This window comes from Watersipora subatra, chromosome 2, assembly GCF_963576615.1.
Source record: "Watersipora subatra chromosome 2, tzWatSuba1.1, whole genome shotgun sequence".
NCBI lineage: Eukaryota > Metazoa > Bryozoa > Gymnolaemata > Cheilostomatida > Watersiporidae > Watersipora > Watersipora subatra.
In genome coordinates, this window is record NC_088709.1 from 63,960,093 (window position 1) to 63,985,520 (window position 25,428).

The window sequence follows — 25,428 nt, forward strand, 5'->3', positions numbered from 1 at the left end:
TACTATAGAAAATATGCCCAGTTATTATTCATAAAGTCACTAAATAAATATCAGTTTGGTCAGCAAGTAATTCTGTGCCAAATAATTCATCTGTAAAAGACTTTTGACAAAATATTGTACAAATCTGCTGATTAAAGACCATAAAAATATCCTGTACAAGAAGACTATGTACAAAACCATCCTCAAACAGATGCAAAAGCGTGCTAAAGTTAATATCATAGTATAGATATAGAAGTGTATATATATATCAGCAGATATGGTCATCAATTACTACTTCATGAGATACTAACTTATACAGTGATGAGCAAATCAGAGTGAGTCAGTCAGCAGCAATCTGGACAGCAGTAATTGGTTACTCGTCCAAAATGAACAGTGAACAGACGAGAGTGTAGATAAAGGAACAGCTGACTTGAGGAGATGACAATAATATGAAAGCAGTTACAAGAGGAAGGCGAAGAAGACAATACGGGTAGCCTAATTTTAGAAACCGTAGACCGATGCCATCAGCTGCATTTTAACCAGTGATTTTGAACATGAGTTGCATTGTACGCATATGGAGTTGCCTTATCTAGTAATACAATTATTTAAACTAGTTTTATGTTTTGTATCAATGTGTGCCAAGGGCAACATTCATCAGATCATCATCTAATCGACTATCACCGGTTTGCTTAGGAGAAAATGTCAGCGGTCTCGAAACATTCTTCTGTTTGACAAGAATTGAGTGGCTGCTTGGCTTACTAGAATCCAAAGGGATAGATTTTGGTACCCTGGTGACCACTTCCGCCATAGGACTAGCTGGATTGTTGGTCACAGGTTGAGTAGGAATATAGACTGGAGTCGTATTGACAACGATATTAAGCTGATCAGGGGAGTTTGGGCTAGGCTCTACTCCCCGACCTTTGCTACTACTGATACTAGAATATCTTGGAGATTGAGAGCTGGAGGTGGCAGTTGTGTTAGGCTGACCTTGTCTGTAGGATACATCAGACGGAGGCTGTTTACGTTGTGTAGCTGCATGACCACCTGGTGTGGGCAAAAGGGCAGGACGCTTGGGATCTAATGGAAAAGACTTGACTCGGTTATTAATGCTTGCAGCAGAAACGTCCTCCAACTTACCAGGCAATGACCTGTTCAACACAGGAGAGGCTCGCTGCCAATCGCTGCTAGCCACAGGTGACTTTTGCTGGAGTGAAAGCTTTGGAGATGTTGGACTGGCCTGACTACGTCGGGGAATCTTTGGTAGAGACTTGAGGTTGCTATTGCCATATGTGGCATTAATGATGTCTTTAGCTGATTGTCGAGCCGCTGCATCTGTAGATATCGGAGACTTCATAGCTCGCTTTTTCTTGTCCTTTTCCGTTGAGGCCTTTTTTAGCTTATCTTTAGGTGACAGACGATCCTCATAAGTTTTAATAGTCAAAGCTGGTGTCGGTTCCTGTTGGGATTGCACTTTTGTTTTGCTCTTAGGAGCTGCCACAACTTTCACGGTCTTTCGAATAGGAGATGTCGGAATCTGATCAACTGACCGACTCTGATTCAATTTCATTTCAACTGAGTCAGAACGCTTGAGCTTTTTGTCTCGTGGCATACTATCAGCAGAGGCTGACTGTTTTACAAGCTTCTTTTCTTCCGTTGGTTTTTTGGCTCGTGACTTAATCGTAACTGAAGTTAGCCCTTTGACCTCTGCATGTTTTGTTTGCTGTGGGGACTCAAACAGGTCATCGACAGTCATCACTTTCATCTTTGCAGCCTGTTTACTTTTCTTACCATCATCTGTACTATGTAGAAGCTGTGCTAATTGCGTATCCATCGAAGATGATTTGGCCATGGAAACCTTGGTTGTAACAGGTTGAAGCGCGGATGAGCAAGCATTTAAATCTGACAAACTGATGATTGGTTGAGAGATTACGGGACTACTGTTTTGAGCTTGTTGTTCTGAAACTTCTGATTTTACCTTTGACGTGAGTTCTCGGACGATCTCTTCATTGTCACTTTTCTTGCGTTTTCTTCCCAAAACAGTGGCACTGGAAGTTGGAGGTGGTGTGCTCACTGAGCTGTTGGATGGCCTTCGTTTCTGGCGTATCTTTTTCGGTTTTTTGTCGCCTGTTGAATCATACCTATCTAACAAATCTGATAAAGAAGATGCTTGATATCGAGGAGAAGTTGATGTTTGACTGGCCTCAAAAGATAGAGAGTGAGCCGATGTTTTAATGTCTACAACTAAGCCATCTTTTTCATCAAGAAGACTAGACAAGGTTGGGGTGCTGGTAAGTTGAAGTTTGTCGCTTGCCTGCACTGGAATGGAAGTGAGAGACTTGCTGGGAGATGTGGGTAAAGAATTAGGAGGATTAAGAGCAGAAAAACACGACCGCTTATAGCCAGAGAAGCGACGGAGACATAGTGAGTACTTGTTTGTTTCTATATTCTTAGAATAACTAGTTGAGGATGTGTTAACAGAGCCATACGGTAAATAATGTCCTCGAGAAGTATAAACGTCACAAATCTTTTGCATAATTTCGCCGTGATCAGCCTTGACCTTCTTACTCGGAGGAGGCTGGTTTTCTTCCTGGTGCCCAATCTGTTTGAGTATAGACCGCATCGTAATAGGAATAGAGAACGACCTGTAACAAACCACCATCTATTGATTCACAGTATATCTCCATCAGAATTCGTACTACAGTGATGGCATAATAATGGGACCCTCTGGTAATTTCATAATAATCTTTTCCTTTATGGTATAAACTCCCTTTCCCTATAATCTCAGACCATACATATTATACATAATTAAAAAGCAAATTTTCTAGACATTTTTTCTACCACTAAAGCTGCACTCTAGTAACACAATCTGTTTAATGGACACCCATTATATCTTATCAGGTCAGTCTAGGCTTATGGTGCCCTACCAAATAGAAGGATGCTAGAAATCCTCTAAAGGAACTTAGAAACACCACCAATTAGAGTTATGAAACTAAACTTAAACTAAAATTAAACTTTTAGAGTTATGTTCTAAAGTTTTGTCAAACTAAATTGCGTTTTCCACAAATGTAAACATTATTTGTTTTGGTTTTTTGTACCACTTTACGCCAAAAAAGCCATATTGTGCCAAAATAAAACCAATGAAGCGAATATCAATTTTACAAAATATTCTTATCCAGTACATTTTGAGCTTTCCATTGATGTGCATATTGTCATAATTCAAATAATATAGACGGAACAATATATGAACTAACAACAAAAAATATGTTTATTCTAAGTGGTCCCATAATTACGATCACCCATGCACCTCTCATCTTCATGAAAATATGGTACTAAAATGTGGCATGAAAATTCTACGGCGCATCTCTGAAACCCTGCAAATGTACAGTTTTCGTGTAACGGACATCGCAACAGATACTGTTGTTATTTGACTTGCTCACGAGCAAGCCAGAAGGGTATGAGTCACCGTACATGTTATGTGAGAACAAGCTGTTTAAAACTACTCCTGGAGTGAGATGCCATCTAGTTCAGTTCACATCTGAATGGGTGCACCACTAGTGAATGACCCATTTTTGTCAACGAGTAAATGTCATTTTCACTAGTATTGATGATAGAAATATTTAATTCCTCGAAACACAATGAATCATTAAAGATATTGATGGCATGGAAGTTCAGAAACAGTTATATCGCAAATAGCTCATGGCTGACTGAAAATACATTTAAAATGAGGGTTTCGCAAGATCTTTCAATTAGTGGGCTAACCAGAGGTCTGATAGCACAGCTAACAACAGTAGTAACTAAGATCGTTTTACTATCCACTCAAGAAATCGCAATAATACCTTTCGGGAACTGCTCTTTTTGAGTATCATTAATATTCAATATTTTTTGAGAATGTTATCTTAAAAACTCCTTGAGGAGTTGCAGGCACTAATTGCTTACCACAATTGAGCGCTTGGTCTCTCAAGACAGCGACTATCACATTATCATTCTACTGGAAGATACACCGAAACATATCAAGTTTTTGGAAATCACATTTTAAATAACAATACAATGAAATGCTTTTTCTCACCAAGCCACTTTGGTCTTCAACTAAGCTTATCACTGTTTGCTTGTAAACCCTTTAAATGATATACGGTTTAACTAGAAGTGGGAAATGTGAAGATTTATAGCAAAACACGATCATCACGCAAATAGCAAAGGAAAAAAAGTAAATCAAGCCCATTTTTAGAAGAAACAAAAAAAATCTAGTTTAGTCACTTGTTGAATCACAGGGCTACTGTTCAGTGAACCATATTGTGAGTGTTTCTATCTAAACATCTATTAACATGGAACACAAGCTAACAAACAGCATATTTTTCAGCCAGCTAGATTTCATAAACACCTTAAAACTTGTCTATAGTCTATTAAGCCCTCATAGCGACGCATAGAATTATTGCCGAGCTAATATTATGATTCAACTAGTATTACGATTCAACTAGTATTACGATTCAACTAGTATTACGATTCAACTAATATTACGATTCAACTAGTATTACGATTCAACTAGTATTACGATTCAACTAGTATTACAATTCAACTAGTATTACAATTCAACTAGTATTGCGATTCAACTAGTATTACAATTAAACTAGTATTATGATTCAACTAATATTACGATTCAACTAGTATTACAATTAACCTAGTATTACGATTCAACTAGTATTACAATTAAACTAGTATTATGATTCAACTAGTATTATGATTCAACTAATATTACGATTCCACTAGTATTACGATTAAACTAGTAATACGATTAAACTAGTATTACGATTCAACTAGTATTAGGATTGAAACAAGTATTACGATTGAAACAAGTATTACGATTCAACTAATATTACGATTAAACTAGTATTACGATTCAACTAGTATCACGATTCAACTAGTATTACGATCCAACAAGTATTACAATTCAACTAATATTGTAACAACAAATTATCAAACAAACAACAAAGTATCAACAAATTCAGCCTGTCTTACAATACGACTGAAGCAATTGCAGTAATCCATCTTTTTTTGGGATTAACCAAGACTGGTGCTCCTGGAAAATGCGAATATCTGCAAAATGGAAATTAATAAACTCACATCTAATAGTCATTTTATATCGATCGTAAGTATGTTCCTTTTCATCTTGGGTTCATAAAACAATTTTGAGCTTCAAGAATGTTCAAGAGGCGTGATAAAAAGTGCCACGAGCACTTTGCACTTTTGTTTCACAAAATGTAACAAAAAAACAATGAACCCTGGCGACTGCTATGACAATGATGCTCGGTTGATGCTGGCTGTACTACTTAGCTACCACCTGCGGAGTAACTCTCTTCTTTTGTAGAAACACAAAAAACAGAGAAAAGGGCATAGACACAAATAATATCAGTAACCAACCTTTGAATGATCTTGGAAGCGTGGTTGTTGCTGCAGACATCACCAGAGTTGCAATGAATTGAACATCTGGGAGCCATCACTTCGCTGATATCAAAATCAACTGCGTATGAGAAAAACAGTTAGGGTAGAAGATGGGGCAAAAACGGCGATGCGAGGAGTAGACTGCTGTAATGGCTATGAAAGTTATCACAATCAATAATACATTGACAGTATATCAACTAGCATGTTGGTTTCGCAGCAATTTGGCCAGCTCTCTCAGTTAATAAATAAAACAAACATTGATATAACTGACATAGAGGAATGACGGAGTTGTCAAAAATAATAAGAGCACCTGTAGCCACGCTGTCAGCAAAAGGATGCTTGAATGTGACGGTCAGCAGTTGACTTGAGACGACCTTCAGCTCCATGTTGACTGGTTTAGTCTCGACTGTAAACATTATGTACCGAATTATTTGCTGCCAAAGATAGACAATGAACTAGCCACCTAGCAAATTAGCAGCGCATGACAGTGTCTATTCACTATGTAATAATAGTATTATTAGAAGTACCCTAAATAGTGCTGTTGGCCACATAGTTGAAAGCTTTTAAAAGACTGATGAACAGACTATTCTCTAGTTTAAACATGTTAAGAGATTGATGAACAGTCTATTCTCTAGTTTAAACGTTTTAAGAGACTGATGAACAGTCCATTCTCTAGTTTAAAGAGACTGATGAACAGTCTATACTCTAGTTTAAACGTTTCAAGAGACTGATGAACAGTCTATACTTTAGTTTAAAGAGACCGATGAATGGTCTATACTATAGTTTACAGGTTTTACGATTAAGAGACTGAAGAAGTCTATTCTTTAATTTAAAGGTTTTAAGAGACTGTTTAACAGTCTATTCTATAGTTTAAAGGTTTTAATAGACTGATGAACAGTCTATTCTCTAGTTAAAAGGTTTAAACTGGTGATGAACAGTTTATTCTCTAACTCAAAGGTGGTAAAACACAGATCAACGTGAATAACAAGGTTACAAACACACCTTCAAGTCCGCTGCCAGACCGCACACAACTAAGGATCATTGTGTTGAGCATCAGCTGGTGTCTGAGTAAGCTAACAACTGGTGGGATGAAAGTTGGGTGGGTGAAGGGAAGACGTGTGACTAAGCCTCCCAGAGTACGTTCACTTCCGGTTTTCAGCTCATTTATGTAATAGCTTTGTACTTGGCCCGGCAGCACCTGCCAACAGATATCCACAGACTTGAAATCAGAATAAAAGATAATTTGAGGAACTTTTTAAATGAATACTGCAAAAATAGCCCCCTTCTTCACCATTGACGTTATCTATTGCATAATGCGCTAATCTGTCATTAACACATGTGACACAACAATATTGCAGACAACAAACTGATATATACATGGGTCATCAGTTTTAGATAAACCCAAGAGCTATTATACACTACAACTTTGATGTTTCTGTAAATTTAACACCACATGCACCTTACAACCAATCAAAATCAACTAACAGTTTATAACCTGGAGATAGTGATGATATACAGTATGATACAAACATCTACACACGGATACTTATAATAACCTATTAAAATCAACTAATAACTTATAAACTGCGAATTGGAATGATATACAGTATGACATGACCCTCTGCGCACAAGGAAAAATGAAAAAGTCGTTGAAAACCCAGCAATGCCCTTCCCTTCTTCTATGGCAGTTTGTGGTAACAATACAAACAAGAGGAAGAATAATCTTATGACAAATAGAGATTGTGTCTACGAGGATTAGGTGGCAGAGAGATTATTATATTATAATTACTGCATTCAACATGTACATTAAATCGGTTATACCATAAATTTTGGTGTACAAGTCGATGCGGCTTATACCCTAAAACCTGTATTTGAGCACCACCTTTATTTGAGCACCACCTGTATTTGAGCACCACCTTTATTTGAGCGCCACTATGGTAAAAGGGTTGAAAAATAGAGCACCGCCCTTTAATTGAATGCCACTTCTATTGACGGCTACTATTTGACATTCTTGATCGTTACGAACCTATAATAGCAAGTGATGAGTAGAAAAGTGCCCACAAAACTGTACTAATGACACGATCTCATCAATAACAATTAATACATTTGTTGCTTTTGTTCATTTCGAAGTCAGTTTTTCTAACTCGTTAAACTTTGAATGCAGCAGAAATAATTAGTAACTGTATCAGGCTAATAGTAATTCCTTTTTTAACGAGGTCTTGATGCTTCGATGCATGTGAAAAAGATTTGCGTCCTTTTGATGGAATCTGCGCGACTATGTATTATGAGGCAAAAATTATGAGCCTATTTTGATTAAACGTGATTTCTCTTTATTCACGCGATAAATGTATAGTTTCCACGCAAAAGTTTTGCTCAGCGATAAAATTGTTCAAAAGCTAACATTGACTAACTCAGCTGTGAAGAAGAAGAGTTGAGGTCAGAAGACACTGTGAAAGGTATTCAACAGCCAGAAGAGTGTGGAATGATTCCAAACCAAAACAACAATCAGAACACAGCTGGCCGAGTAAATGATGCAAATATTTGTGTCTTAAAAATAGTAATTTTGGTTTTAAAATCTTAATTTTTGTTTCTGAATGTATTATAAATACAGTATATGTCACTTGTTTTAAAATATATATTTGTAGCATTTGAGAGATCGTTATACAATTTATAAATTTGCAGGTTCCTAACATTATTTAATAGCATCGATGCGGTAATATGAACTCGGCTTATGATTCTCTCAGGTCTTCTTCTATTGCACATAAAAAGCCTGTTTTATCTGCAAACAGTAGCAAGCATAGCAACATGAGTTTTTATACAACTACAATTAAATGTAGTTGTAAAATGAAAATATGCCTTCAAATTTAGAATGAAATAAAAAACTTGAAAGCACCAACAAATCGCAACGCAGGCCATACCACTCATCATTCGCTTGAACTAAGCATTTTAATCGCGATCAAGTTTCATCGATTTTAATCTGGAAACATCCTGGCAGCCAGATCAGCTGAAACACCAAAAACAATCACAAATGATAGAAAAATACCGATACTTTCTGATAGAATCTACTAAAATTTTGTGCAAGTTCAGTTTTAACTACAAGGATATTCACCTTTCCATTGAAAGTACCCTGATATGAAACTGTCTTATAAAGATACTACATGAAAAGAAATCTAATAGTAACTGTACGAGCTGTCAACAACCTGCTGTGCATTCAAGGAACCGCTGTCAGCCTAACATAGTACAGCAGCCCCCCCCCCCCCGTATGTAAACAGTGAACAACGGTGAACTTACAACGGTGAACCTGTTTGTGCGAGGGGGGATAAACACTCCACTCGACTGCACAATGGCGTCTAACATTGGCATCATGGTTAAGGAGCCGCTGAAGTTACATGAACCTGTGACAGTGAAACAAGAGGGTGACAGACCTGAGATCAACTAGTATTTCTATTATTCTATAAACAAATTAAAATGAAAAGTATAAAAAGACATCAAGTATGGTAAAAAATAGGGAATATTGAAGAAATGTAAACTAATTTTCCAACACCAACAAAATATGCAGCCTTTGCATGTAAAATAGATGTGTGTAAATGTATTCGTAGGTATTCACAGGGCTATTTGCATAGCCACTAAACATAGCACAAACGAATACACGAGGCTAAAACCATCACTCGAAATAACATTTCAAGTGCTTCTTTATAGCGCCCAATAACTGCAGTGCCTAAGATATCTGTAGAGCAAACACAACTTCAGTGTCAGCTAAGAGAGAACACAACTTCAATGTCAGCTAAAAGAATTGCATATTTTTGTATATTGCTTTCTGTATCTGCACACCGAGTGACCTTTTTAGGTCAGCTGCACAAAACATACAACAATGTATATACTATTATATATTATACTATGTATATATACACCATATATATATACTATTACACTATGTATATATACCATATAATATTCTATACCACAATGCCTAAAACCCTAACAAAAGGAAATAATACTAAAACATTTATTGAAGCTAGTAATAGTAAAGTGGAGGACTAGGTATCTTCTGTTTACAACAGCTTAGCTCTGTATTGCGTTACTCTCCACGTGTTAGATATCAACAAATTTACATATCATATATATTGAAAGTCAAAAACAATCCTAAGTTATAGAAAAATAATAATAATTTACTAAAATTTTGGGCAAGTTCATGTTTGACAACTAGAATTAGGAAACGAACTTGGTTCAACTAGTTTGTAGTTTGTCTGAGAAGAAGTTTAGTTTGCATAACATACAAACTAAGGCTGTAGACCTCAATCTGTAGTTAAGATCTACAGCCTTGTGACTGCAGCATGAAACTGACAGTAGCCAACAACGATAAGTATTCTATCTAATACTCTACTAATTTATACTGCTCCATTCTATGCTGAGCACTGTGGTTTTAATTCTAATTATGATAAATTTCAATAATTATATATACTCAAGCACGCACGGAAACACGCAGTGTCACAAATCACATTAAAACAACCGTAATAATAAAGTTTTCAGCTCTTTATCAATAACAAGAGATAAAACATACCTTGCAGTCTCTCAATCTGTTTGATGGTTTGCTGAGTGAGAGCTATAGGCTTCTTCAGTTTCAACACGTAGGAGGCAGGCATCATCACGCTGTTGATGTTGGTACTTACTACAAACTGTGTCACCCTGTCAAATATCAAATGCACTTGTCATTGCTCCCTAAACCAGGTTGTGAGAGCAATGTTTGGTAGATATTGTATAGCAACATCTACATGTCTGCACTTTGTCCTAATTGAGGTAGCCAGAGCGCCTGTCTAATCCTGTCATCTTCTATATACCCTAAGACACTTATGTATTCGCCTCATCTAACTTTCGCGTTTTCGTGGAGTCATCCTCTCGCAAAAATTTCATGTGCGAAACTAAACTCTCATAACGAACGAGCAGAAATGCGAAATTAAATAGCTTTGTTCATTGGTAGTCCAAGAAACAAATGGCAGCAAGCGACCAAATTGCATTATCGATCTCGCCCACACCATTCTACCTGCGGTTTACAATTACAAACCGCAGGTTTGTAATTGTAATTCTTCGTTTCAATAGTCCCAAATTGAAATTTTTTCATCGGTGAATTGAACTTAAGGAATCCAATTATGTTTGTTCCACTCATAGATATATAAACCTAGATTGGCCAATAGGGAAAAAACCTGTCAGACTTAAATAGCATGACGTAACGTCATTGTATTGTACCTCATGCTTGGCTGCACTGTTGTTAACAATGGAACTAATGAAGATAATATGACTAAATCACATTTATTTTCACATAAAAACCTTCTTGGATACATAATCCAGTAAACTAAAGCAATTCTATGGTAATATCTGATAACCACCATAGATTAAAAGTATAAAAGCTATGAAGTGTTGCACACAAATCATGAGCCATCAGGGCTTTATTTGCCACCCTCTCTTTTCCCCTTCTCCAAAGAAGAAGTGAGAAGGGGAAAAGAGAGAAGGGGGAAAGGAGAGGGGGCAAATAGCCCACCCAGCCGAAGAGCCAGACCCTGGCTAGGTAAAAGACTAATATCATGTTGAACTAAACATGACTAAATATGATGAGCCTGTGAAGTTTTGATCTGATCAGGGAAATGGAATCAATGGCTTTCTTAGCTAGAGCTGGAACGAGACCAAGGAATTCAGGGTCGGACCAGACTCAGGGTGAGCAATGAGGGCTAAGATCGGGTCAGACCAGGTCAGCACGGCGCGATTTTTTATTCATTTAAGGTTAAGAGATAGTTCCATTACAGCCTAATGCTGTGACATCAATAAACTAAGATAAAAGAAACCATTATTTCACCAATAATTATATTTTGTGGCTTGGTTTATAGATGCAATCTACAATTTACGGCTAGACATTGGTGGATCAATGCTATTCAATGGGTGATAGATTAATGGCATGATTTGGCTAGTGTTTATATTACAGATTTTATTTTCAACTGCTACTATAATCAACAAGAGATTAGTTAAGAAATACTTTACAAATATAGAAATAGATAACCCAGCATAGTGGAAAGCAAAAATACATCACTTCCCTAAAACTTCTGGTATTAGTGAAAAAAACTAAAAATAAAATAAATTTGCTGGATTGAAGGCTCTTAGACGCGTTTTCAAGTTGCTCAGGATGCCCTCATTGTAAATGCCTCAATAGTATTGAGGTGGACCCTTCTTTGTAGCTTAAAGGTTGACTTGCAACAAAGTTCACATTACAGTTATTTGGTATCAAAAGATTCACCATGTCTTACTCTGTTGTGTTGTAGGTGCCAAATACATGGAAATGTGATTACTGGCTTTTAAAAGCTCAAAAACGAAAAGCCGCCGTACATTGGAATCTGTTTATTTCTCTGACGTCATTACAGTTTGATTATCGTCTTGTCATGTGATGTTCTCACGTGAATTGAAAAGCCAATAAAAAGCTCAATATAAAACTCCTCATAGCACTAGTTTATGACAAACACTTCGGGTTTTACCGAATACCCCGTATCAAATATAGATGCTCGCTACTTTACAGTTTTTTTTTGGCATTATTCAATCGTCAAGTCGTAATCTGTTCACGTGACCCAATACTTTGAAAATAATTTTTGCAGCACTTTTCGATTATCACAGGTGACCAACAGGCTCGTCATGATTATCAGACAATGATATGTACTCCTTCGAGCTAAGGTTAAAAAGTTTAACGATTTTTTATGGTAAGTTATAAGATATCAGTGCTAAAAGTGACAGCATTACAATGACGATAAAACAGACGCGTAAGAACAATAGACATGGTTTTATTGAATGCGTGAAGTATATTTGTGAAAATATTTCGATGAATGAGGTTGCATGAAGGTGTAAACAGAAACCATCCTGTAACAACTACGTCCCATTTGAGCCATTTTGGAAAGCGAATCCAAACTACGGTGATCTCGTGTGGCTGCGATTAACTGTTCGTTTTTTAGCTTGTAATCACATTCCCATATATTTCACCACTACAACACAACAGAGTAAGACATGGTGAATCTTATGATATCAAATATCTGTAATGTGAATTTTGTTGCAAGTCAACTTTTAACTTGCTTTTGCATATTGTACAAATAACTTGGTATTTTCCTTTCGTGACTGGCTTCTTCATGAACTCCCAGATCACTGACATGTTGATTATTTTTTGCTGAAAAACGTTGTGAAACCTTTAGTCCAAAGACTATTGTCGCAGACGTAAAAATATAGCCTTGACTCACCTTGTTTTATTTCGCCTGGTCCTTCCGCGCTAGGACTATACGTGACTCCATTTCAATCGCACTTGAAAAGCAATATACAACCGCTGTTGTTTAGCCGTAAACCTACCCGTGTCTTTGTATAGGAAGACCCGAGGGTCGGGTGGCCCGGCACCTCTGACCTGGTGGGTCAAGACCAGACGAGCTACCCGTGCCAGCTCTATTCTTAGCTTCATAATGCGCCCTAATCGAAATATATCTCTTTGCTATCTCACGAGCTAGGCTACTAGCTTGATGATTACACTTAAACAATAGCATGATGTTGAATCTCAGCAACTTCTCCATGGCGGCAATTAGTGCTAGCCTGGGAAAGTTTTTCACCAATCCAGCACTCCTAAGCAACACTCTCATCGCTTTCTCACTGTGGTTGCAAACCTCAATCACCACAGGCGAAGACAAAGTCAAGCCACCACGATTCTAAACTGTGATTAGGGAATTCGTTGCTTGGTTTACATCATAGTTGGTAACATCCACGATGCTAGTGATACAATCATTACACTTCAGCTTTGGTGACCTAGCCAGCTACATAGCCAGCTGTAAAATAATCATTCTGTCTCATTTTTGACTTGAGACATACTTGCATACTCATCATATTTAGTCATGTTTAGTTCAGCATGATATTTGTCTATTTACCTAACCAGGGTCTGGCTCTTTGAGTGGGTGGGCTATTTGCCCCCCTCTCCTTTCCCTCTTCTCTCTTTTCCCTTTCTCACTTCTTCTTTGGAGAAGGGGAAAAGAGAGAATGGGGATAGGAGAGGGTGGCAATTAAAGCCCTGATGGCTCATGATTTGTGTGCAACAATTCATAGCTTTTATAGTTTTAATCTATGGTGTTTATCAGATATTATCACAGAATTGCTTTAGTTTACTGGATTATGTATCCAAGAAGGTTTTTATATGAAAATAAATGTGATTTTGTCATATTCTCCTCATTAGCTCCATTGTTAAAAACAGTGCAGTCAAGCATGAGGTACAATACAATGACGTTACGTCATGCTATTTAAGTCTGACAAGGCAACCGATGGGAATAGCTATTATTGGCCAATCTAGGTTTATATATCTATGGTTCCACTGCATTTATTTTCACATCACTATATTCTCGCACTCATCAGAGCTGCGAAATTAAGTTGCAGCGAAATTTTACTCTGTATGCTGCTCACGAAACTAAATACTAGCGAAATATAAGTGTCCTAGGGTAATCATTGAAACTGCTTATCTATTTAGTTCTCTAGTTAATAAGCTGTACCCAAACCTTCCCCATACCACAGAGTTATGATGGCATTATCAGAAAAGCCTACATGACCTACATTCTAAAAACTAAAACCATGCAACTAAAAACCTTAATACAAGGTGGCAGGTAACCATCACTGTTTCCAAGCGATTATTCCGCAAGTTTGCGTCGTCAGCAAGATGAAATGGTAAAAACCACCAAGTCAAGCTAGTTTTGTATCGAATGTTTTTCGCTTGCGAAAAATGGAAACGGCTCTTGCGAATGATGTGCAAGAATATGCCGCGCAAGAGATTCTATATTAAACATTTTCATATTTCAGTTACTCTGATTTTATCAGCACCTTTATGACATCTGGCATAGAACGCCTTATATTTTTAACAAATTGAGACATATCGCACAGTAACTCAACGTGCGCACAACTCAAAATCACCATTCGCGCAATGGAAACATAGTGAGCTAGTCTAATGCCTTTAGTACGCTTGTAATCTCCTCTAAAGACAAATTTAAACTGAGGGCATTTATAAATATTATCTGTGAAAAACGGGCCATTATAAAAAGGCTAAAGAATCGCCTCATGCGAATGGTAAAACACCAGACAACTACTAATATCACTGGCGACATACGATATGTTGGAGAAACAATCAGTCGAAACAGTCATGAAGTATATTAGCTTTCATTTTCAGTAACAACCCTTGAAGGCTTGTTCACACTTGATCGCCGGATGTGTACATTTTCCTTTCGGCGTTCATCGTCGACTATGTGAGACGGGGCTGAGAGCATCAACGAAGTAGGGCGGACATGTTGCGAAAGTTTGTAGCTGTTAAACTGCTGCGGAATTAATATTTGATCCGAGCACACAAAAACATTAGAACGCTATATCACGGAGTATTCGCTGATGAAAGCGCGAATGGGTTTGTGATCGTGTGAACATAATTACTATCGACGATCACCGAAGTATTGCGGCATCAAAGCCATGTTGATGAACATGTAAACCAGCCTTTAGTAAAACACTCAAGACTTGACTAGCAACCAGCACTCAATAGTTGAATCAGGGATGATCGCTCAGCAGCAACTGAATTATGTAACTTTTAAAGACCAAGCTCAACAGCAACTTTGTAAAATCATTAATGGCTTGGTGTTTCAGCGCACCAATCCATTATCGCTAAACAACCAGCATGGTACATCGATCTCTCGCACCTACACCTACATCACTTCAGTTTTATGAGGCATTATTGTAACCGCAAGCCATTACTGCTCTGCTCATCGGAGAGCAATGCGCCTTCTAGGGGAATAACTAAATTAGGTCTGTGGCATCTCCAGATATCTGGTACTAAGGCTACGAACTGAACAAGATGACAGTGGTTAGGGTTCTTACAGTCTGTTATCAGGACCTCTGGTGAAGTTGCTAAGGGGGATTGTCTGAAGCTGATGGTTAGTGGAGCTCTGCTCAATACCGATAGTAGCGGACATGCCAAGGTCAAGGCTCTGAATACCTGCAAGCACACCAACAGCATACATTGTATGTCCTCAGACTAACAGCAGAAAAACCTTAAGCTTTACAATATGACAATCTAGTTGTTTGGCGCTGATTTTTAAGGTAGACAATTTGAAAAAGGCCACCTTTCAAAAAGATATCGCCAACCGTACGAACGTTGTAATGGCGATTTATCTCACACCTGAGAACGTTCAGAGTGAGCGATACTGCAACTAAAACTCACGGCCTTCTAGTCCTATAATAAGCTCATTTCATGACTTTCCACACCCAAGGGCATTCATGAAATTAACGTTTATAAATACCACGAACACAAAAAAGTTTGTTTTCAAGTTGAAATATACAAAATAATTAACAAGTTTTTTTGTATAGGTCTAATAATAATATGTGGCAAATCCATTTGAAATATCGAATCGTCTGGTGACCTTTGAAAACCGTGAAGCTCTAAAAAAACCTTTGCTAGTCACATCTTACGAATGAAAGGAGTTGAAGAGTGGAATGTGAGCACAGACTGCCCACAATAAACACAGTCAAACATCTTCTTACTATAGAGGTTACTTATTTATACAGTCAAAGCTCTACCATATGATTATTACTACAGTCAAACCTCTGCTTATAGTCAACTTCACATACAAATTCTCCATAATATGATGAGAAATTTGAGGAAAAATTTGAACCTTTTAAATGTAATTTTCAACATAAAATATTTGTTTTGAAACATTGACATGTTTCAAAACAAATCTTGACAAGAGATTCACATGTTTTGAAACATAAGTGAAAGTTGCATATGTGAACAGGAAAACACTGGCAAAAATATATAACCAAAATGTGGAAACTAAATTTCTGTCTTTTCAGTTTGGTTTTGGCATGCAATGAAAAAACATAATTTTGTGCATGATATCTAATACCAATAAACAGTTACACGTACACTTCAACTAGTTAAAATTAAATTATGCTTGAAAACTTACAATTTTATTCGCTTGTTTTTAAGATGAGGCAACAATAGAAACATATCTTTATTGTTAATAACTACGCGCTATCAACTCATTATTTTTAAATATAGTTTTGCTTTTACATAGTTTTAAAAAATGCATTTGCTTCACTCCTACATATCACACGTATTTATCAAGGAATTACTATAGACGTTTGCGCTGTGGGATAAATTAAACAAACTACAAGATATTTATGTATTCATGTAGAACATTTGCTCCAGCATCAGACAGTTTCAACTGAACTAATTTCAATAGTAGGGATTTGATTCATTGTAGAACTCAAATTACAGTAGACATTTTTATGACGTATACCACCTCTAACGTAAATTTCAGACTACGTAAAAAAATTATGTAAAGTTTTTACTTTGTACTACGTAAAATTCCTTTCAGCATAAAGTGTCAAGTCGGAACAAGTTCTCAAATTTGATTTGAATCGTAACCAATATGAGAGAAAAAAAATGTATGGCGGATGTATCTATTATATATAAAACAACCACGACATTTCAGTTTGTTGTGATAGATCGCCAGATGTGTTGTCAAAACAAAGTATAGCTAGCTGGGTAATTGTTTATAAATACTTAAAGACGATCGATTGGCCGCGGTGCTACAGCGTCAGTCTACCAATATATATGTCACGAGCTGGAGTATCATCATAAGTCATCTTTTAATTAACCTTGAGACCCGGATACAAATAAACAGGCAAACACTGCTCTTTTTTATAGTAAAGATATTTTTTGCTTAGCTTTATTGTAGACGCATAAAATATTTGTTTTTAGTTTTACTTTGTAGAATAGAGTTTGCTGTCTAGAAAAAATAAACAAATCATTGTGAATGAACTTCGAAGATGCGCGTTTTCCATCAATTTTCTGTAACATTAACACATTCATAGTCTATAACGTAGCCTATAACGTAAACCGCCCCGTTCCTGGAGTGGATTATGTTGTAGGAGTTGTTGCAGTTTATTAGCAAAATAAACTGAAGACAATACAACAGCTGGCAGTTAAACAAGCAAAGCAGGTTCAACCAAGCATTAATAAAACTTCACCCATTATGTATTATTTCACTATTTATTGCCGTGAGAACAACATATTTCAGGAGTCTAATACATGGAGTCTGTAACAGAGACGCTTATCGTTTTACCATCATACTTTAATGTTACATCATAAAATCTAAATAGCTTACAAATTGGCAAACTTAATGAGGCAAAAGATGTGTTACTGTACATCAGCGCAGACAATAGTAAATAGTCAATACTGTTTTTCATAAGAAAATTATAACCAAGTAAATGTATCAGCAAGTAGCTGGGTTGAGCAGAGCATCAAAATTATAAAACTCTTAAATTACAAATTTAGATAGGATATAAGGTGTAATTTTGCTTCAATAATTATTAATGGCTGAATGAGCACATCTATCTTATTGATTGGCTGAATTAGCACATCTATCTTACTGATTGGCTGAACTAGCACATCTATCTCACTGATTGGCTGAACTAGCACATCTATCTTATTGATTGGCTGAATTAGCACATCTATCTCACTGATTGGCTGAACTAGCACATCTATCTTATTGATTGGCTGAATTAGCACATCTATCTCACTGATTGGCTGAACTAGCACATCTATCTCACTGATTGGCTGAACTAGCACATCTATCTTATTGATTGGCTGAATTAGCACATCTATCTTATTGATTGGCTGAATTAGCACATCTATCAACTGCTGCAGCCTGTAATAAATTCAGATTTTTTTGTTTTAGTGAAATACCTGAGAACAAAAAATAAATAAGAAACCAAAAAATGTACGTACTAAACTTAAAAAGAGCATTGACTTACATATATTGAATATTAATAATATATTGATAAAGCGTAACAACTAATAGTCAATATGCTAAATTAAATTTTTAGCAATTATTTTCAATAAACTTCAATTAGCTGCATACGTTTTTTATTAGCAAGTCAAAATTGTAACAGTTAACCTGTTAACCTAGTGTCTTACCTAGTCACAAAATACAGTTTCATCATTACTGGTTTACATTTTATTCAAATAAATCTGATACAAAACAGTGGCTAAAAAGGTAGTACACCAGCACACAGTCAATATACGTCTGCATTCACAGATATTAGAATTATTAGAACTCACTCTCAATAGACATAGGGTGACCAGTTGGAACTTTCTCACTAAGGAAATCATAAGGTGTAATGAAAAAGGTGAGTTTCGTTGGCAAGCCTCCATTTCTCGGCTGTACCAGACCCATGGGTAGTTTGTAGATTTGAAAGCCAAGGTGAGCATTCTTAACCCTAAAATATATCTGAGACATAGACAGCCCTTACCAGCCGCAAGGATCGGTATGAGAAAAGATAATTTATAAATTGCAAAGTCTGATAACTAGAGAATATCAAATGCTACCTCCATGAACATGACAAATGAAAGTATAGGATTATATAAGAATCTATACTGAGAGTCCACACTTCATACCAATACACCATTTAGCAACTGTACTGTATCAAATGCCTAATTGCACAATATCAACTTCTTAATCGTATGCTATCAACTTTCCAACTGTACACCATCAACTCTACAGCTGTACATCATCCATTGCTTAACATCATGCTAACAACTTCCTATCTGTACAATATCAACTTCTTAGCTGTACACCAACGACTTTCCAACTATATACTCAACATCCTCACTGTATAGTATGAGCTTCTTATCCGTACATTATCAACATCCCACTGTACACTATGGACTTTATAAATGCACGCTATAGACTTCCCAACTGTACACTATGGACTTGATAACTGTACAATATCAACTGTATAACTGTACAATATCAACTGTATAACTGTACACTATTGTCAGTACCACTCACTGTTGCATTTGAACTTTATTCATCTTCTCAATGTCTGACTCAAGTGACTGTTGTACTATGAAGAACTTGGTCTTGACTGATCTAAAAAGCAGCCAATCGCAGTTGACCGAGAGATGACAACTTGAAAGAGACATGCGGAGAGAACGAAACTAGAAATACGAAAAGAAAGCTAATCTGCAGCTCACAACCTATGGTATAACCACTTTGACAAGCATCCCATCTTGTTCATGCTATCTTTACCCTTAATACTAAAATGTGTCGTACTAAATCTTCACCTATATACATGGATGTATACCTTCACCTATATACATGAATGTATACCTTCATCTATATACATGGATGTATACCTTCACCTATATACATAGATGTATACCTTCATCTATATACATGGATGTATACATTCACCTATATACATGGATGTATACCTTCACCTATATACATGGATGTATACCTTCACCTATATACATGAATGTATACCTTCATCTATATACATAGATGTATACCTTCACCTATATACATGGATGTATACATTCACCTATATACATAGATGTATACCTTCACCTATATACATGAATGTACACCTTCATCTATATACATGGATGTATACCTTCATCTATATACATGGATGTATACCTTCACCTATATACATGGATGTATACATTCACCTATATACATAGATGTATACCTTCACCTATATACATGAATGTATACCTTCATCTATATACATGGATGTATACCTTCACCTATATACATGGATGTATACCTTCACCTATATACATGGATGTATACATTCACCTATATACATAGATATATACCTTCACCTGTATACATGAATGTATACCTTCATCTATATACATGGATGTATACCTTCACCTATATACATGGATGTATACATTCACCTATATACATGGATGTATACCTTCACCTATATACATGGATGTATACCTTCACCTATATACATGAATGTATACATACACCTATATTCATGGATCTCTACCTTCATCTATATACATGGATGTATATCTTCACCGACTCAGTGAAAAGAACTTATAAATTGCATTCTTGAAACCAGTGAATATTTTTGGGATCATAACAACTGCCCAGAAGAAACACTGTGAAAACAAACTTCTCGCTGTCCATGTTGTACATATCCATGAAGCCTTTGATATGCTCCATGAAAAGTTTGACATCTCCTTGTCTAAGGGCCTGAGTCATGGCTGGTACTGAAGTTGGCTGGTTACTACCGTGGTGTGCCACACGAACGTCTCGCACCGTTGGATTGTTTGGTGCCATGTCACACTGTATGTCTATGTAGAACAGGTCTATGGAAATGTACACAGTACTGCCCTACAAACAGAAATATGAATAAGCTTTCAGTGTAACTATGTACCCATATGCCCGCGTTTATATGTCCATGATTTGAATAAACTTGAATGGTATCTAACCGTAACACTGCCATTGCGCTGACTGAAGTTGAAGTGAACAGAAACTCTCAATTTTAGTAGCGCAAACGAATAATTACAACAAAATTAGGCTCTTTTCTAAATACATGCAGATGTTGGATAGGTGACATTTGTATGACAAAGCAATTTTAACAGTTTTTAACTGCTACCCCATCTATACGCATTTCTTTGCTAATCAAATATTCTTCAATTAAAAACTGTTTTGCTAGTAAGCATACATGAATATAGAAATACGAGCAAACAATCAAAAACAAAATAGAAATAATAATAATAGAAATATTTTTATTCAAGAGTGCATAAGATATTGCTGAAATACATTTCAACAATTAACTCAATTTGCTGAGCGTGAACCACAATGCAATCAATACCTGCATGCAGTATTTGAGACCAAGCTTTTGGCTTCCACTACTAATTCTTTCCAGCATTTGGCGCAGATTGTTGGCAGCCATGACACTTTGTAGCTTCTCTAAGGCCTCATCAATAAGAGCAGAGTCGTGACAACGCCTCTTGTTTGACTCCTGCCCATTAATCAGAGAGAACAATACAGAGAACAATAAATAATATCTATAAAGAGATAGATAATATAATAAATCAAAATAATATATTTCTGAACAACACTGATACTGATGTTTGACCTAATCCAAATTTATGAATGCTGACAAATAAAAAAACTAAAAATGCAAAAGGACAGTTTTCTTAGACCACTTATTTCTCCCACAGTAAAAACTGGCCTCCGGCTACAGTACAACATTTAAATCAAATTAAATGTTCCCAGCATCAGCAAAATTAAAATTAACACAATTACGAAATTAACAACCAATGTCATGTAAAAGCATACCAAGGTAGCTCTTCTGATTTGTTTGGCAAACTCAATCCATGAGCCGGAAGACTTGTTGGCATTATGTTTACTCCGTAACTGCTCCAACAAAGCCTCCATTTTCGCCGCATCAGAGACATTGCTACCACTTTGTCCCACACCACCAGCATTGCCACCATCTGATGACATCTTCACCAACTCTTGACTACCACCTATAACAGTGTATAGTAATGGCTTGCCTGAACAGTTAATATGCCAGCTATTTCCCAACAAGTCTTGATGAAATCACTTGGGCCTACTTACATTCACTAGTACTGCCTTCATTAGCCAGAACACAGGTTTTCCAAAAGAAAAAAACTGAAACGACTAACCTAAACGTCTAAAAACTGAAACGTCAAAGATACGTATTGTAAAGTCAGCAGTTAATCCTTGGAAATAAAAAGGTAGACACAGTTTTCACAGAGCTCTTTTGCATTATTTACACATCAATCGCCTGTCTGTATCTGGTCAATAAGTATCATTTCTTTAACAATTAATTTATGGTGTATACTAGTATTACGCTATGGGGCACTTCATGGAGTTTGGCATTTAATTCCGGTTTACCATAATATTTCAGCATTAGCAAGAGGGAAAGGCTTATTTGCCATGTAAGCGGATGAAAGGATTTCAAAAGAAAATTCGCTAAACAGTATGCCATAGGCAAATGATACAAACATTGTAAGCCTAAGAGAAAATAATTCTAAGATTCTAGTGATCGCTGGCCTGAAAAAACAATCATAAAAGCCAATGTCTTTCTTACTGAGGCAGGGAATATAGACATTGGAAGGAATATCATCTTCGGATAAAAGATATTGTAGGAGATAACGAATGACCAAGTTAGGTTTCCAGATCAACTTGATAACCTTACCACATGAGTCAAACAGGGCAAATATCCCACTCTACCCGACTGAGGCAGTGCATCTATCTAGATACATAACTCGAAAACTTTTCTCCTAGTCGATCATTGGTACTAGCCTTAAAACTATAAGCGAATTAAAGTACTTAAGGAGTCCCGACAAGCTTCACCCTCTCAAGTGTTTTAATTATCCATTGTTTCATAACATAGTTGAAACATGTAATTTTAGCTATTTGTGATGGAATATAGCGTTTTCAGCTGGTTTTTCGACATTGAAAGTGGTTTGTCAGTCTTGCAGAGGTGCCCTTTGTGCTATATGTGTGATTGAAAGCACTGCTATATTGGGCATTGCCAGTGATGACTGTAAAGTATTCCCATTGAATTCTATCATTGACAAAATAACTTTAAGATTTGATATAATTGATTTTAGTTGATGATTGGTAGAACTAACCAGGTGTGATTTTAGTTGATAATTGGTAGAACTAACCAGGTGTGATTTTCTATGAGCTCTGAATTTTTTCCAATTATTTCATACACCATTTTATAAAATCTGATTATTACTATGCTCCCATTATTCTTTACAGCAGTTGGAGCAGTTCTGTTGTATCAAGCATTACTTACTAAATATGCAATAAGTAGAATTGAATCAGTTGCTATTTTCAAATAATTTTTGTCTTTGGACTGACACTTAAAATCTTCATCAGTTAGCTTATGAGATCTTGCCAAGTTGCCACAACAGAAAGTATCGGAGGCTTGTCCTCTCGAAATTATCAAGACAAGCGTGGTAGCTCACCTAGATCTATATCTAATGAGCAGTCCAATGCTATTGCCGATAAAAATGCAACGCTGCTATCTGGACAGTGCAGATGGGATTACAACAACTATAGACAAGTTAATCCTTCAGGGTCTAGACTTACCCAACGATCTGCGTAACTAAATCAAATCGAAAAAAGCAGATATCTGATTTGACTAGATACCAAAAATCTAGTCTGCGAAGAATTGCAGCTGAAGTTTGAAGCCATGCAAAAGATTTATGCAATGAAAAATCTGGAGGAACTCAACAGTGCTGGTAGGTGCTGTCCACAGATCAATCAAACAAATGGAACAAAACCAAAAAGAAATTACAGATAAAAACCTGATTATTTTTCCAGTTGGGAAGGGTAACACATAACAAGACACCATTGAAAAAACTCTAGTAAAATGCAAGATTGCAATCTTACAAAGCAACCTGAAAAAAATCAAGTCTTTTTAGACAACATAGAAGTGACCATTACATGATTGAGATCAAATTTTTTATCTCAAATCAGTAGATGAAATAGGGCAACAGAAACCATCAAATCGTGTAATAAAACAGCTCTAAACAGAAAATATTGCATAGACTTTAGAAGGAACAGAGGAACAAATTGGGAAGTAAATTGATAATGCAATGGGTATTGATAAGTACAGAGAAATATATACAACTGCTTGAGATGATTCAGAACTTGGCAACATGTTTTAGAGATAACTTTATAAGCAATTTAGGCCTATAAGTTATATTAAAGGGAAGAGATAAAGTCACTCAAAAGAAAGAGCAATCGGGCCTTCTATCTTTGAAAGACGTAGACAAATACAAAAGTTAACACTTGATATAAATATACTTTTCTGAAATTAAGCGATACATCTTTTAAGAATTTGAAGGATTTTGCTGATAAATTTTAAACACAATGGTCCAGAAAAACAGGCACAATCCTGAAAAAAACCTGTAGCTAGTCAAGATTGTAGCAAATTTCTATGAATTTCAAATTAACAGTAACAATCGCAGGTTTGACCTGATTAATATGACCACATTCATTTTAACAAATACAGAACTTGGTGGTTGTTCATCTTAAATAGTTGCAGAGCCCCTGTTTTATGATCTCGTTTTGCGTAGCCTCTCTGTTTGAGAGTGGTGAGTTGCAAGCTATAGGTTGGTTACCTACCATCGGTCCTTGTTACCATGAGCCTAATAATCTGACAATTGGTGTTCCAGAATAGTCATGCTGATAGAGAATGAACTGACACTTATCTGTTATTTGAAATTTCCTTGAGTCAACATAAATATATCAGCTGTCAACCTGATAAAATATTACTTTAGGTACAGCAATGTACTGCAGCAACATAAAATTAAATGAATTAAATCGAAGCACAAGTCAATATTTTATTTTACTTTAGATTTTGTGATGCCCTTTTGAATTACGCAATTACAAGAATTGCTCAATTTACTTAATTAGTTAATATGTTGTGATTTACCAAATAAATTATCGGTTGATTATCATACTTTCTTGTCACCAATTTCACCGAGGGTTCGCATTAATAAAGAGCCAGCAGACAATTCCACCCTCACGCTAATTATTAAATGAGTTTTACAGTTTGTATAAAACTGAACAGAAATATTCACTAGCAATCTTAAAATCAATCAATCAATCAAAATTAAATCAAAACAATCAAAATCAATTTTGTACTGGAGGTCTCCTTTTTTACTTAGGGGTAATCATGAGACTTAAACTTAAACATTAATAGAAACTGTGCTTGATAGTACAAGAAGCACATATAATGACTTTGTGATCAATAATTTGTAAGTGTAACACCGTTAAACACCAAAGCCGATTTTGAACACCAAGCAGATAGTGCTTGCTTGTGTTAAAAATCCAAGATACCCTGGAATGAATTAACCTGCAAGAGAACTATGACACAGAACAACACACACGATTCCATCCAGTAAAACTGTTAGTTTCCATTTTTAGCATCCATAAGTCATAAAAAGGAAGTAGTTCAAGCCAACAACTGGTACCACAAAATTATTTTTGTTCAGAGGCTGCATATGTAAAATCTTCAAATTACCTTTCAATGCTATCTTTTGCAAGCCATCTTCCCTGAGTCGATACTGAGCCTTGCCATTCTATTATTTCATTGGACGTACGTAGACCACGTGATAAC

General features: G+C 36.3%; 1 protein-coding gene across 1 annotated transcript; it reads right to left on the bottom strand.

The window, feature by feature from the left end:
• On the bottom strand, positions 1 to 25,368 carry LOC137386913 (mediator of RNA polymerase II transcription subunit 1-like). Its single transcript, XM_068073136.1, has 13 exons — positions 25,333 to 25,368; positions 21,600 to 21,790; positions 21,130 to 21,279; positions 20,425 to 20,645; positions 19,299 to 19,379; positions 18,569 to 18,726; positions 15,322 to 15,439; positions 9,977 to 10,101; positions 8,707 to 8,810; positions 6,418 to 6,613; positions 5,726 to 5,821; positions 5,395 to 5,494; positions 1 to 2,621 (listed from the first exon to the last, which is right to left on the bottom strand). Exons 2-13 carry the CDS (start codon positions 21,765 to 21,767, stop codon positions 608 to 610), a joined length of 3,531 nt encoding a protein of 1,176 aa, XP_067929237.1. The 5' UTR covers positions 21,768 to 21,790; positions 25,333 to 25,368; the 3' UTR covers positions 1 to 607.
• Between the last annotated feature and the right edge of the window lie 60 nt (positions 25,369 to 25,428).

Coding starts and splice junctions, on each gene's coding strand:
- LOC137386913 (XM_068073136.1), bottom strand. CDS start 21,767: ATGTCATCAGATGGTGGCAATGCTGGTGGTGTGGGACAAAGTGGTAGC. Junction 21,280..21,599: donor AAATCAGAAGAGCTACCTTG/GTATGCTTTTAC, acceptor ATTAATGGGCAG/GAGTCAAACAAGAGGCGTTG. Junction 6,614..8,706: donor GCACAAACAGGTTCACCGTT/GTAAGTTCACCG, acceptor ATCTGTTGGCAG/GTGCTGCCGGGCCAAGTACA.